Raw genomic sequence first — 14,062 nt, 5'->3', positions numbered from 1 at the left:
TAGAGACAGTGTAGGGTTAGAGACAGTGTAGGGTTAGAGATAGTGTAGGGTTAGAGGTAGTGTAGGGTTAGAGACAGTGTAGGGTTAGAGACAGTGTAGGGTTAGTGTAGTGTAGGGTTAGTGTAGTGTAGGGTTAGTGTAGTGTAGGGTTAGTGTAGTGTAGGGTTAGAGATAGTGTAGGGTTAGAGACAGTGTAGGGTTAGAGACAGTGTAGGGTTAGTGTAGTGTAGGGTTAGTGTAGTGTAGGGTTAGTGTAGTGTAGGGTTAGAGATAGTGTAGGGTTAGAGACAGTGTAGGGTTAGTGTAGTGTAGGGTTAGAGGTAGTGTAGGGTTAGAGACAGTGTAGGGTTAGAGACAGTGTAGGGTTAGTGTAGTGTAGGGTTAGTGTAGTGTAGGGTTAGTGTAGTGTAGGGTTAGAGATAGTGTAGGGTTAGAGACAGTGTAGGGTTAGTGTAGTGTAGGGTTAGAGACAGTGTAGGGTTAGTGTAGTGTAGGGTTAGTGTAGTGTAGGGTTAGAGAGAGTGTAGGGTTAGAGACAGTGTAGGGTTAGTGTAGTGTAGGGTTAGAGGTAGTGTAGGGTTAGAGACAGTGTAGGGTTAGAGACAGTGTAGGGTTAGAGACAGTGTAGGGTTAGAGGTAGTGTAGGGTTAGAGACAGTGTAGGGTTAGAGACAGTGTAGGGTTAGTGTAGTGTAGGGTTAGTGTAGTGTAGGGTTAGTGTAGTGTAGGGTTAGTGTAGTGTAGGGTTAGAGGTAGTGTAGGGTTAGTGTAGTGTAGGGCTAAAGTCTTACACTGTTATGGATGAAGAGCCTCATCCGTGACGCCGGGTAGTTCATGGAGGTCAGACGGTCCAGGAACTCCTCAATGAAGGGAGTCGGCTTCAGGATGAACACGGCCACGTACACCAGGGGGAGCTGTTCGTCCTGAGACAGAGACATCAGCACAAACATCAGCACAAACACCTGCACAAACATCTGCACAAACACCTGCACAAACACCTGCACAAACATCTGCACAAACATCCCTCACCGACACATCGTCCAGGAGCAGCAGGTCGTCGTCACAGCCTCCACAGCCGCCCTCGTACGTCCAGGAGGCCGGGACGTAATTACCCAAGTAATTCAACTGCAACTACAAGGAGAGACACACGAGAGACAGGAGAATAACAACTATCACCGAAGGGAGTTCAACTACAACTGTAGAGACACGAGAGACATGAAAGCAACTAAACTAAAGGTGTGAGTAACTGTGATTGTAGAGACAGGAGAGTAACTAAAGGTGTGGGTGAGTAACTGTGATTGTAGAGACAGGAGAATAACTAAAGGTGTGAGTAACTGTGATTGTAGAGACAGGAGAGTAACTAAAGGTGTGAGTAACTGTGATTGTAGAGACAGGAGAGTAACTAAAGGTGTGAGTAACTGTGATTGTAGAGACAGGAGAGTAACTAAAGGTGTGAGTAACTGTGATTGTAGAGACAGGAGAGTAACTAAAGGTGTGAGTAACTGTGATTGTAGAGACAGGAGAGTAACTAAAGGTGTGAGTAACTGTGATTGTAGAGACAGGAGAGTAACTAAAGGTGTGGGTAACTGTGATTGTAGAGACAGGAGAGTAACTAAAGGTGTGAGTAACTGTGATTGTAGAGACAGGAGAGTAACTAAAGGTGTGGGTAACTGTGATTGTAGAGACAGGAGAATAACTAAAGGTGTGAGTAACTGTGATTGTAGAGACAGGAGAATAACTAAAGGTGTGAGTAACTGTGATTGTAGAGACAGGAGAGTAACTAAAGGTGTGGGTAACTGTGATTGTAGAGACAGGAGAATAACTAAAGGTGTGAGTAACTGTGATTGTAGAGACAGGAGAGTAACTAAAGGTGTGAGTAACTGTGATTGTAGAGACAGGAGAGTAACTAAAGGTGTGGGTAACTGTGATTGTAGAGACAGGAGAGTAACTAAAGGTGTGGGTGAGTAACTGTGATTGTAGAGACAGGAGAGTAACTAAAGGTGTGAGTAACTGTGATTGTAGAGACGGGAGAGTAACTAAAGGTGTGAGTAACTGTGATTGTAGAGACAGGAGAGTAACTAAAGGTGTGAGTAACTGTGATTGTAGAGACAGGAGAGTAACTAAAGGTGTGGGTAACTGTGATTGTAGAGACAGGAGAGTAACTAAAGGTGTGGGTAACTGTGATTGTAGAGACAGGAGAATAACTAAAGGTGTGAGTAACTGTGATTGTAGAGACAGGAGAATAACTAAAGGTGTGAGTAACTGTGATTGTAGAGACAGGAGAATAACTAAAGGTGTGGGTAACTGTGATTGTAGAGACAGGAGAATAACTAAAGGTGTGAGTAACTGTGATTGTAGAGACAGGAGAGTAACTAAAGGTGTGAGTAACTGTGATTGTAGAGACAGGAGAGTAACTAAAGGTGTGAGTAACTGTGATTGTAGAGACAGGAGAATAACTAAAGCTGTGAGTAACTGTGATTGTAGAGACAGGAGAGTAACTAAAGGTGTGAGTAACTGTGATTGTAGAGACAGGAGAATAACTAAAGGTGTGAGTAACTGTGATTGTAGAGACAGGAGAGTAACTAAAGGTGTGGGTAACTGTGATTGTAGAGACAGGAGAGTAACTAAAGGTGTGAGTAACTGTGATTGTAGAGACAGGAGAATAACTAAAGGTGTGGGTAACTGTGATTGTAGAGACAGGAGAGTAACTAAAGGTGTGAGTAACTGTGATTGTAGAGACAGGAGAGTAACTAAAGGTGTGAGTAACTGTGATTGTAGAGACAGGAGAGTAACTAAAGGTGTGAGTAACTGTGATTGTAGAGACAGGAGAATAACTAAAGGTGTGGGTAACTGTGATTGTAGAGACAGGAGAGTAACTAAAGGTGTGAGTAACTGTGATTGTAGAGACAGGAGAGTAACTAAAGGTGTGAGTAACTGTGATTGTAGAGACAGGAGAGTAACTAAAGGTGTGAGTAACTGATTGTAGAGACAGGAGAGTAACTAAAGGTGTGAGTAACTGATTGTAGAGACAGGAGAGTAACTAAAGGTGTGAGTAACTGTGATTGTAGAGACAGGAGAGTAACTAAAGGTGTGAGTAACTGTGATTGTAGAGACAGGAGAGTAACTAAAGGTGTGAGTAACTGTGATTGTAGAGACAGGAGAGTAACTAAAGGTGTGAGTAACTGTGATTGTAGAGACAGGAGAGTAACTAAAGGTGTGAGTAACTGTGATTGTAGAGACAGGAGAGTAACTAAAGGTGTGAGTAACTGTGATTGTAGAGACAGGAGCTTCAGTAAATCAGAGGTTTTTAATGTGACCAAAATAAATCCAGATTCAGATTCTGTTAAACTAAACGTGAGTCTGGGGGGAAAGAGAAACGTATCTTGAAAAAATGTGTGAATTCTAAAAAAACAAACATTTAAATTAAAAAGACAAAAATGAAAAAATGAAATAGAAAATTACAAAACAAAATTTTAAAAAAGACACAAAAATAAGCAGTAAAAAAAAAAAATTACGCAAAATGATGAAAAAAAAAAAACTTGGACAAAGAAGTGGCAAAAACAAAATGAGACAAAAAATAACCAGAAATTATTTTTTAAGCAAAATACAAAAAAAGGAGAAATTTGAAAAAGAGTAAACATGGGGTAAAAAAGAAAATGGAAAAAAGAAGGTTACAGACCTTGGTGGTTAGTTACAGACCTTGGTGGTTAGTTACAGACCTTGGTGGGGCCGTTTCCGTGGATAATCACAGGTAAAGTGTCGTAGGCCACATTTCTGGCTCTGACTTTGGCTCGTTCAAACTTCAGCACCACCTCGTCTGCAGCAGAGGAACCACAGGGTCAGACCGGGTCAGACCGGGTCAGACCGGGACAGACCGGGTCAGACCGGGTCACACCGGGTCACACCGGGTCAGTGCTTGGACTCACCCACGGCTCCGTTGAGGTTCTGGAAGATCCTGGAGCGATGGTCCAGGGTCATGTTGTACTTGGTCTGAAAACAGATGGTACATTAAAGCCGGTTAAGGCGGGTCAGATGGTCCTGGGCCGGGTCAGGGGTCAGACGGTCCTGGGCGGGGTCAGGGGTCAGGGGTCAGACGGTCCTGGGCGGGGTCAGGGGTCAGACGGTCCTGGGCGGGGTCAGGGGTCAGACGGTCCTGGGTGGGGTCAGACGGTCGTGGGCGGGGTCAGACGGTCCTGGGCGGGGTCAGGGGTCAGACGGTTGTAGGCGGGGTCAGGGGTCAGACGGTCGTGGGCGGGGTCAGACGGTCGTGGGCGGGGTCAGACGGTCGTGGGCGGGGTCAGGGGTCAGACGGTCCTGGGCGGGGTCAGACGGTCCTGGGCGGGGTCAGGGGTCAGACGGTTGTAGGCGGGGTCAGGGGTCAGACGGTCGTGGGCGGGGTCAGGGGTCAGACGGTCCTGGGCGGGGTCAGAGGTCAGACGGTCGTGGGCGGGGTCAGGGGTCAGACAGCCCTGGGCGGGGTCAGACGGTCGTGGGCGGGGTCAGACGGTCGTGGGCGGGGTCAGACGGTCGTGGGCGGGGTCAGACGGTCGTGGGCGGGGTCAGACGGTCCTGGGCGGGGTCAGGGGTCAGACGGTCCTGGGCCGGGTGAGGGGTCAGACGGTCGTAGGCGGGGTCAGGGGTCAGGCGGTCGTGGGCGGGGTCAGACAGTCGTGGGTGGGGTCAGACGGTCGTGGGCGGGGTCAGACAGTCGTGGGCGGGGTCAGGGGTCAGACGGTCCTGGGCGGGGTCAGACGGTCGTAGGCGGGGTCAGGGGTCAGACGGTCCTGGGCGGGGTCAGGGGTCAGACGGTCGTAGGCGGGGTCAGGGGTCAGACGGTCCTGGGCGGGGTCAGACGGTCGTAGGCGGGGTCAGGGGTCAGGCGGTCGTGGGCGGGGTCAGACGGTCGTGGGTGGGGTCAGACGGTCGTGGGCGGGGTCAGACAGTCGTGGGCGGGGTCAGGGGTCAGACGGTCCTGGGCGGGGTCAGACGGTCGTAGGCGGGGTCAGGGGTCAGACGGTCCTGGGCGGGGTCAGGGGTCAGACGGTCGTAGGCGGGGTCAGGGGTCAGACGGTCCTGGGCGGGGTCAGACGGTCGTAGGCGGGGTCAGGGGTCAGACGGTCCTGGGCGGGGTCAGGGGTCAGACGGGCCTGGGCGGGGTCAGACGGTCGTAGGCGGGGTCAGGGGTCAGACGGTCGTGGGCGGGGTCAGGGGTCAGACGGGCCTGGGCGGGGTCAGGGGTCAGACGGTCCTGGGCGGGGTCAGGGGTCAGACGGTCGTGGGCGGGGTCAGGGGTCAGACGGTCGTGGGCGGGGTCAGGGGTCAGACGGTCGTGGGCGGGGTCAGGGGTCAGACGGTCGTGGGCGGGGTCAGACGGTCGTGGGCGGGGTCAGACGGTCCTGGGCGGGGTCAGACGGTCGTGGGCGGGGTCAGGGGTCAGACGGTCCTGGGCGGGGTCAGGGGTCAGACGGTCCTGAGCGGGGTCAGAGGTCAGACGGTCGTGGGCGGGGTCAGGGGTCAGACGGTCCTGGGCGGGGTCAGGGGTCAGACGGTCCTGAGCGGGGTCAGAGGTCAGACGGTCGTGGGCGGGGTCAGGGGTCAGACGGTCGTGGGCGGGGTCAGGGGTCAGACGGTCCTGGGCGGGGTCAGGGGTCAGACGGTCCTGAGCGGGGTCAGAGGTCAGACGGTCGTGGGCGGGGTCAGGGGTTAGACGGTCGTGGGCGGGGTCAGGGGTCAGACGGTCGTGGGCGGGGTCAGGGGTCAGACGGTCGTGGGCGGGGTCAGGGGTCAGACGGTCCTGGGCGGGGTCAGACGGTCCTGGGCGGGGTCAGACGGTCCTGGGCGGGGTCAGGGGTCAGACGGTCGTGGGCGGGGTCAGGGGTTAGACGGTCCTGGGCGGGGTCAGGGGTCGACGGGCCTCACCCTCTGAGCCTTGTCCAGGTAAATGCGAGTGTAGAAAAGCTGGTCGTCGTCGTTGTCTTTGTATTTCCACTGTTGGACGAGCGCTGCCATCTCCGGAGCGAAGCCCATGAACCCTACCACGCATTAGCATTAGCATCAACATTAGCATTAACATAAACATTAGCATTCACATAAGCATCAACATTTACATTAGCATTAACATTAGCATTAGCATTCACATTATCATTAGCATTATAATTAGCACTAACATAGACATTAAGATTATCATTGGCATTAACATTAGCATTAATATTTGCATTAGCATCTACATTAGCATTAACAAGCATTTACATTAGTATTTACATTAGCATTAAGATTAGCATTAGTATTATTATCATTTGCATTAGCGTTTGCATTTTAATGTTAATGCTAATGCTAATGCTCATTAACATTAAAATTATCATTATCATTATAATTAGCATAAACATTAAGATTATTATTAGCATTATAATTAGCACTAGCATAAACATTAAGATTATTATTAGCATTATAATTAGCACTAGCATAAACATTAAGATTATTATTAGCATTATAATTAGCACTAGCATAAACATTAAGATTATTATTAACATTATAATTAGCACTAGCATAGACATGAAGATTATTATTAGCATTATAATTAGCACTAGCATAAACATTAAGATTATTATTAGCATTATAATTAGCACTAGCATAAACATTAAGATTATTATTAGCATTATAATTAGCACTAGCATAAACATGAAGATTATTATTAGCATTATAATTAGCACTAGCATAAACATTAAGATTATTATTAACATTATAATTAGCACTAGCATTAACATTAAGATTATTATTAGCATTATAATTAGCACTAGCATAAACATTAAGATTATTATTAGCATTATAATTAGCACTAGCATAAACATTAAGATTATTATTAACATTATAATTAGCACTAGCATTAACATTAAGATTATTATTAGCATTATAATTAGCACTAGCATAAACATTAAGATTATTATTAACATTATAATTAGCACTAGCATAAACATTAAGATTATTATTAGCATTATAATTAGCACTAGCATAAACATTAAGATTATTATTAACATTATAATTAGCACTAGCATAAACATTAAGATTATTATTAGCATTATAATTAGCACTAGCATAAACATTAAGATTATTATTAGCATTATAATTAGCACTAGCATAAACATTAAGATTATTATTAACATTATAATTAGCACTAGCATAAACATTAAGATTATTATTAGCATTATAATTAGCACTAGCATAAACATTAAGATTATTATTAACATTATAATTAGCACTAGCATAAACATTAAGATTGTTATTAACATTATAATTAGCACTAGCATTAACATTAATATTATTATTAACATTATAATTAGCACTAGCATAAACATTAAGATTATTATTAGCATTATAATTAGCACTAGCATAAACATTAAGATTATTATTAACATTATAATTAGCACTAGCATAAACATTAAGATTATTATTAGCATTAACATTAAGATTATTATTAACATTATAATTAGCACTAGCATAAACATTAAGATTATTATTAACATTATAATTAGCACTAGCATTAACATTAAGATTATTATTAACATTATAATTAGCACTAGCATAAACATTAAGATTATTATTAACATTATAATTAGCACTAGCATAAACATTAAGATTATTATTAGCATTAACATTAAGATTATTATTAACATTATAATTAGCACTAGCATAAACATTAAGATTATTATTAACATTATAATGAGCACTAGCATAAACATTAAGATTATTATTAGCATTAACATTAAGATTATTATTAACATTATAATTAGCACTAGCATAAACATTAAGATTATTATCAACATTATAATTAGCACTAGCATTAACATGAAGATTATTATTAACATTATAATGAGCACTAGCATAAACATTAAGATTATTATTAACATTATAATTAGCACTAGCATAAACATTAAGATTATTATTAACATTATAATTATCCCTAGCATTAACATTAGGATTATTATTAGCATTAGCATTAACACTAGCATTAGCATGAACCTCCTCAGACCCGGCGCCTCCCGCATCACTCACCTCCAGAGTTCAGGTAGCGTTTCCCAGAATGCACCACGGGGTATTTGGAGGCCAGTCTCTGGTCGGGCCAACAGAAGCCCTCAGCGGAGAAGAGAAGCTTATGTCCCACACGATGGAACTTCTGCAGGAGCTCCTCCGGCCCCGACGCGAAGATCACGTCGTAACTGAAGCACATGGTGCATGTGGGAGGAGAGGGGGACAGTTTAGCAAAAAGAGAAAAATAAATAAATATTGAGGTAAAAATAAAAATACATGGGGGAAAATTGTTTAGCAAAAAAGAGGAAAAAAATAAAAATAAAACAAAATAAAAATTGGGACAAAATTGAGAAACAAAAGGGTAAAATAAAAGTAAATATTGAGTAAAAAATAAATGGGAAAAAATGGTGGGAAAATAGTTTAGCAAAAAAGAGGAAAAATAAATCAATAAAAATAAACAAAAATGGGACAAAATTAAGGAAAAAAGGGTAAAAAATAAAAGAATTGGGTAAAAAATAAAAATAAATAAAAATGGGACAAAATTGAGAAACAAAAGGGTTAAAAAAGTAAAAATTGAGGAAAAAATAAAAAGAAATGGGGAAAAATAGAAAAAAAAAATTAAGACAAAATTAAGGAAAAAAAAAGGGTAAAAAAAAAAGTAAAAATTGAGGAAAAAATAAAACGGAAAAAATGGGGGGGAAATAGTTTAGCAAAAAAGAGGAAAAAAATTTGAAGAAAAAAAAAAAAAAGGACATAATTAAAAATGAGGAAAAAATAAAAATAAATTGGAAAAAAATGGTTGGAAAATATTGGTAGTAAAAAAGGAGCAGAACTGGAGTCTCACCTGTCCACGAACAGAACCACCTTGTTCTGGTCGTCTTTGTGCCGCAGCAGCTCCTTCTTCAGCCACCTCACCTTCTGTCCTCCTCCCACCGTCTTAGCCACGTCTCCCCCTTTCCACTCCTCCCCCAGACCCAGCACCTGAACGCACCACAGGGAAAATAACACATCAGCCCCTGAACGCACCACGGGGAAAACAACACATCACACCTGAACGCACCACGTGGAAAACAACACATCACACCTGAACGCACCACGGGGAAAACAACACATCACACCTGAACGCACCACGAGGAATACAACACATCACACCTGAACGCACCACGAGGAAAACAACACATCACACCTGAACGCACCTTTACAGTGTAGTTAAAATGCGCCGCCGTCTTCATGAAGCGCCTGAACCCGTCGGTTTCCTCTGTTGCCGCGGTGATCACCAGCAGATCCTCTACAACAAAAACAACAACATTATTTACAAACGTTACAGAAATCTGCCTTTACTTTTATGAGTTAAATCAGGCCTCACAGTTTCCGTATTATAGGACTGGAATATTCAGCCCATTAAACTGGAATATTCAGCCCATTAAACTGTATTAAACTGTATTAAACTGCATTAAACTGTATGAAACTGTATGAAACTGCATTAAACTGTATTAAACTGTATGAAACTGTATGAAACTGTATGAAACTGCATTAAACTGCATTAAACTGTATGAAACTGTATGAAACTGTATGAAACTGTATTAAACTGTATTAAACTGTATGAAACTGCCCTGTTATCTTCAGGTTTGTTATTTAGGAGAATAAAGTACTCCCTGTTGTCCATCTGTGGAATCCCAGGCCTTAAACTGCTCTTTGTTTGGAGAGTGTGAGGTTTGAACAGCTGAGAGGGGGAAGTTTAGGGCTGTTTACTTAACACTGATGTCACTACAGAAATACTGCAACAAATACTCAACAAATACTCAACAAATACTACTACCACTGCAGCTGCTACTGCACGCTCCCAAATCCTACTTTAGCCCAAGTGTAGTAATAGTTTAGCCCCGGTTTAGCCCCGGTTTAGCCCTAGTTTAGCCCCGGTTTAGCCCTAGTTTAGCTCTAGTTTAGCCCTAGTGTAGCTCTAGTTTAGCCACGGTTTAGCCCTAGTGTAGCTCTAGTTTAGCCCCGGTTTAGCCCTAGTTTAGCCCTAGTTTAGCTCTAGTTTAGCTCTAGTTTAGCCCCGGTTTAACTCTAGTTTAGCTCTAGTTTAGCCCCGGTTTAGCCCTAGTTTAGCTCTAGTTTAGCTCTAGTTTAGCTCTAGTTTAGCCACGGTTTAGCCCTAGTGTAGCTCTAGTTTAGCCCCGGTTTAGCCCTAGTTTAGCCCTAGTTTAGCTCTAGTTTAGCCCCGGTTTAACTCTAGTTTAGCTCTAGTTTAGCCCCGGTTTAGCCCTAATGTAGCTCTAGTTTAGACCTGGTATAGCCCCGGTTTAGCCCCAGTTTAGCCCCGGTTTAACTCTAGTTTAGCTCTAGTTTAGCCCTGGTTTAGCCCTAGTGTAGCTCTAGTTTAGCCCTGGTTTAGCCCTAGTGTAGCTCTAGTTTAGCCCTGGTTTAGCCCTAGTGTAGCTCTAGTTTAGCCCTGGTTTAGCCCCGGTTTAACTCTAGTTTAGCTCTAGTTTAGCCCTGGTTTAGCCCTAGTGTAGCTCTAGTTTAGCCCTGGTTTAGCCCTAGTGTAGCTCTAGTTTAGCCCCAGTTTAGCCCCGGTTTAACTCTAGTTTAGCTCTAGTTTAGCCCTGGTTTAGCCCTAGTGTAGCTCTAGTTTAGCCCTGGTTTAGCCCTAGTGTAGCTCTAGTTTAGCCCTGGTTTAGCCCTAGTGTAGCTCTAGTTTAGCCCTGGTTTAGCCCTAGTGTAGCTCTAGTTTAGCCCTGGTTTAGCCCTAGTGTAGCTCTAGTTTAGCCCGAGTGTAGCTCTAGTTTAGCCCCAGTTTAGCCCCAGTTTAGCCCCAGTTTAGCCCCAGTTTAGCCCTAGTTTAGCCCTAGTGTAGCCCCGGTTTAACCCTGCTTTAGCCCCGGTTTAGCCTTGGTTTAGCCCTAGTTTAGCCCCAGTTTAGCCCCGGTTTAGCCCCAGTTTAGCCCTGCTTTAGCTCCGGTTTAGCCCCGGTTTAGCCCCGGTTTAGCCCTGAGCTCGTCTTTAATGGGTTCATAGTGACCTGTGTTTTACCTGCAGTGACGTCACAGTTACAGAAACTCTTCCCTGAAAGGAAACTCTGGACGATCGAGTTTCAGCTTTAACAATGACCTGGAGCTAAAGTGGGTCAGTCGGCCTGGGAGCGACACTTAACCCGGGGGCAGGTTCTCCTGGGTTAGTGTAGGTGTTTCTGGGCTAGTTTCCCCGCTCTGTACCCGGCCTGTACCCCGGTCTGTACCTGGTGTTTCGGGGTTAGTTTCCCCGGTCTGTACCTGGTGTTTCGGGGTTAGTTGTGGGTGAGTTTCCCCGGTCTGTACCCGGTGTTTCGGGGTTAGTTTCCTCGGTCTGTACCTGGTGTTTCGGGGTGAGTTTCCCCGGTCTGTACCCAGTGTTTCGGGGTTAGTTTCCTCGGTCTGTACCTGGTGTTTCGGGGTGAGTTTCCCCGGTCTGTACCCAGTGTTTCGGGGTTAGTTGTGGGTGAGTTTCCCCGGTCTGTACCTGGTGTTTCGGGGTTAGTTGTGGGTGAGTTTCCCCGGTCTGTACCTGGTGTTTCGGGGTTAGTTTCCCCGGTCTGTACCCAGTGTTTCGGGGTTAGTTTCCTCGGTCTGTACCCGGTGTTTCGGGGTTAGTTTCCTCGGTCTGTACCTGGTGTTTCGGGGTTAGTTTCCTCGGTCTGTACCTGGTGTTTCGGGGTTAGTTTCCTCGGTCTGTACCCGGTGTTTCGGGGTTAGTTTCCTCGGTCTGTACCTGGTGTTTCGGGGTTAGTTTCCTCGGTCTGTACCCGGTGTTTCGGGGTTAGTTTCCTCGGTCTGTACCCGGTGTTTCGGGGTTAGTTTCCTCGGTCTGTACCCAGTGTTTCGGGGTGAGTTTCCTCGGTCTGTACCCGGTGTTTCGGGGTTAGTTGTGGGTGAGTTTCCCCGGTCTGTACCCGGTGTTTCGGGGTTAGTTGTGGGTGAGTTTCCCCGGTCTGTACCTGGTGTTTCGGGGTTAGTTTCCCCGGTCTGTACCTGGTGTTTCGGGGTGAGTTTCCTCGGTCTGTACCCGGTGTTTCGGGGTTAGTTGTGGGTGAGTTTCCCCGGTCTGTACCCGGTGTTTCGGGGTTAGTTGTGGGTGAGTTTCCCCGGTCTGTACCCGGTGTTTCGGGGTTAGTTGTGGGTGAGTTTCCCCGGTCTGTACCCGGTGTTTCGGGGTGAGTTTCCCCGGTCTGTACCCGGTGTTTCGGGGTTAGTTGTGGGTGAGTTTTCGGGTGAGCGGCCTGTCCAGACTCGTTACTTCTGATAAAAGTTGAATGGAATTCAGGCAGAAACATCCAAACCGCTACATCTGAATCACCGCGGCTTTAAACACTAACGTGATATTTCACTCTCTACAAAGATAAACGGGAATGCTTCACTCTCTACAAAGATGAACATGAATAATAAACAGCTGAAAACGCGGTAAATGTGCGAGTTTAGCCAGAAAAGAGTGAAAGATCCGGGTTTGCTGTAGCGGCAGGAGGAGCTCCGTGTGTCCGAGCAGAGGCGCTCCTGAAGCGGCCTTACCCGGGGAGATCTTCCGCTGCTGCTGGGCCTCCGTGGAGCCGAGGCCCGGGAGGAGAACCAGGAGACCCGGGAGGAGCCGGAGGACCAGGAGGAGGCGAGGACGAGGCATGTCTGAGCCCGAGCACAGCGCAGCGTCCCGGGGATGAAGAAGAGTCTGGAAGAATGTGCGGCGGATACAACAACACAGGCTCGCGCAGACCCGCGGCCCGGAGCCCGCGCGCACAGGCCCGCGCGCACCGGCCCGCGCGCACACGGCACAAGAATACAAATGATACGTTCACAAATGCAAATACAGTAAGCATTTTCTACAGTTCGGCTTTACCCAAATCTAAAATCTAAACATTTCTGGACTGGAGCCCTCATTTGAAAGCTAAGACCTACAAAAGATGATTGTGACTTCATTACCATTTTCTCGCTCATTTTTGTCACATTTTTGAAGCGTTTTCACCCTCGCCCTGGTCGCAGTATTGATGGTATTTTTTTTAGATTTGGGTAAAGCCGAACTGTAGGAAATGCGCTCGGTTAAGGCGGGGATTAAGAGGTTAACCCTCGGTTCTGAATCTGCGGCGGCTCCGCTCCGCAGCTCCACCGCGACGGAAACACGCACCAGCCCGAGGGGGAGCGGCGGCCAATCAGAGGCGCGGACGGGCTGAGTGACGGGGTCCGCGGCCAATCAGGGAGAAGCACGCGCTGATGGCTGGGAATGTGCAGAAAGTTCTATCGAAAGTTCAGGAAAAGTCGAAGAAGCCGCTGCCACGTCATAAACCGTCTCGCGCAGGAATATTACTTTTGTCAAATATGTCATATACTTAAGAAAAACGAAACGGATGTGAATGTTTACGAATGTATAATGTGTATAACTACATAATGTATATATTTAATTGTAATAAAAAAATAAAAAAAAAATAAAAAAAAGAAGCCTGAGACAGGTGTGTACTTTTAAAAGAATATATTATTACAAACGCGCTACTTTTTCAAATCGTAACTTAAAACGTAAAAAAAATCGTAAAAAACGTAACGTTAAAAAAAGATAAATAAATTAAATAAAATGGTAAAGATAAGTGTCATTAAATACTTGAAAATAGACACAAAACTAAATAAATTAAAACGGTAAAAATTAAATCAAGAAATAAAATGACTAAAACTCCCGTCACGTGCCGCTCCCTCCGTCTCCATGGAAACCAGCAAACAGGCGCGCGAGACTCCCGCCGGCTGAAGAATATAAGAAATATATTAAGAATATATTATTTTTAAGAATATATTATTACAAACGCGCTACTTTTTCAAATCGTAACTTAAAACGTAAAAAAAATCGTAAAAAACGTAACGTAAAAAAAAAGATAAATAAATAAAATAAAATGGTAATGATAGGTATCATTAAATACTTGAAAATAGACACAAAACTAAATAATTTAAAACGTTAAAAATTAAATTAAGAAATAAAATGACTAAAACTCCCGTCACGTGCCGCCGCTCCCTCCGTCTCCATGGAAA

At 45.0% G+C, this 14,062-nt stretch overlaps 1 protein-coding gene across 1 annotated transcript in view; it reads right to left on the bottom strand.

The window, feature by feature from the left end:
* The window catches only part of plod3 (procollagen-lysine, 2-oxoglutarate 5-dioxygenase 3), a 30,974-nt gene extending 18,188 nt beyond the window's left edge, over positions 1–12,786 (bottom strand). The window contains exons 1-9 of the mRNA XM_079580464.1: positions 12,569–12,786; positions 9,221–9,312; positions 8,869–9,005; positions 8,049–8,212; positions 5,919–6,031; positions 3,926–3,989; positions 3,719–3,816; positions 1,029–1,130; positions 791–922 (exon numbers count right to left, since the gene is read on the bottom strand). Coding sequence (XP_079436590.1) covers positions 791–922; positions 1,029–1,130; positions 3,719–3,816; positions 3,926–3,989; positions 5,919–6,031; positions 8,049–8,212; positions 8,869–9,005; positions 9,221–9,312; positions 12,569–12,677 — 1,011 coding nt within the window. The 5' untranslated portion in view covers positions 12,678–12,786. The remainder of the gene's footprint in view (positions 1–790; positions 923–1,028; positions 1,131–3,718; positions 3,817–3,925; positions 3,990–5,918; positions 6,032–8,048; positions 8,213–8,868; positions 9,006–9,220; positions 9,313–12,568) is intronic.
* Positions 12,787–14,062: the final 1,276 nt, after the last annotated feature.

The sequence above is a fragment of the Gobius niger genome (genome assembly GCF_951799975.1).
Source record: "Gobius niger genome assembly, chromosome: 21".
Taxonomy (NCBI): domain Eukaryota; kingdom Metazoa; phylum Chordata; class Actinopteri; order Gobiiformes; family Gobiidae; genus Gobius; species Gobius niger.
The sequence above is the reverse complement of the archived record's forward strand: the minus strand, read 5'-3'. Positions and strand labels throughout refer to the sequence as shown.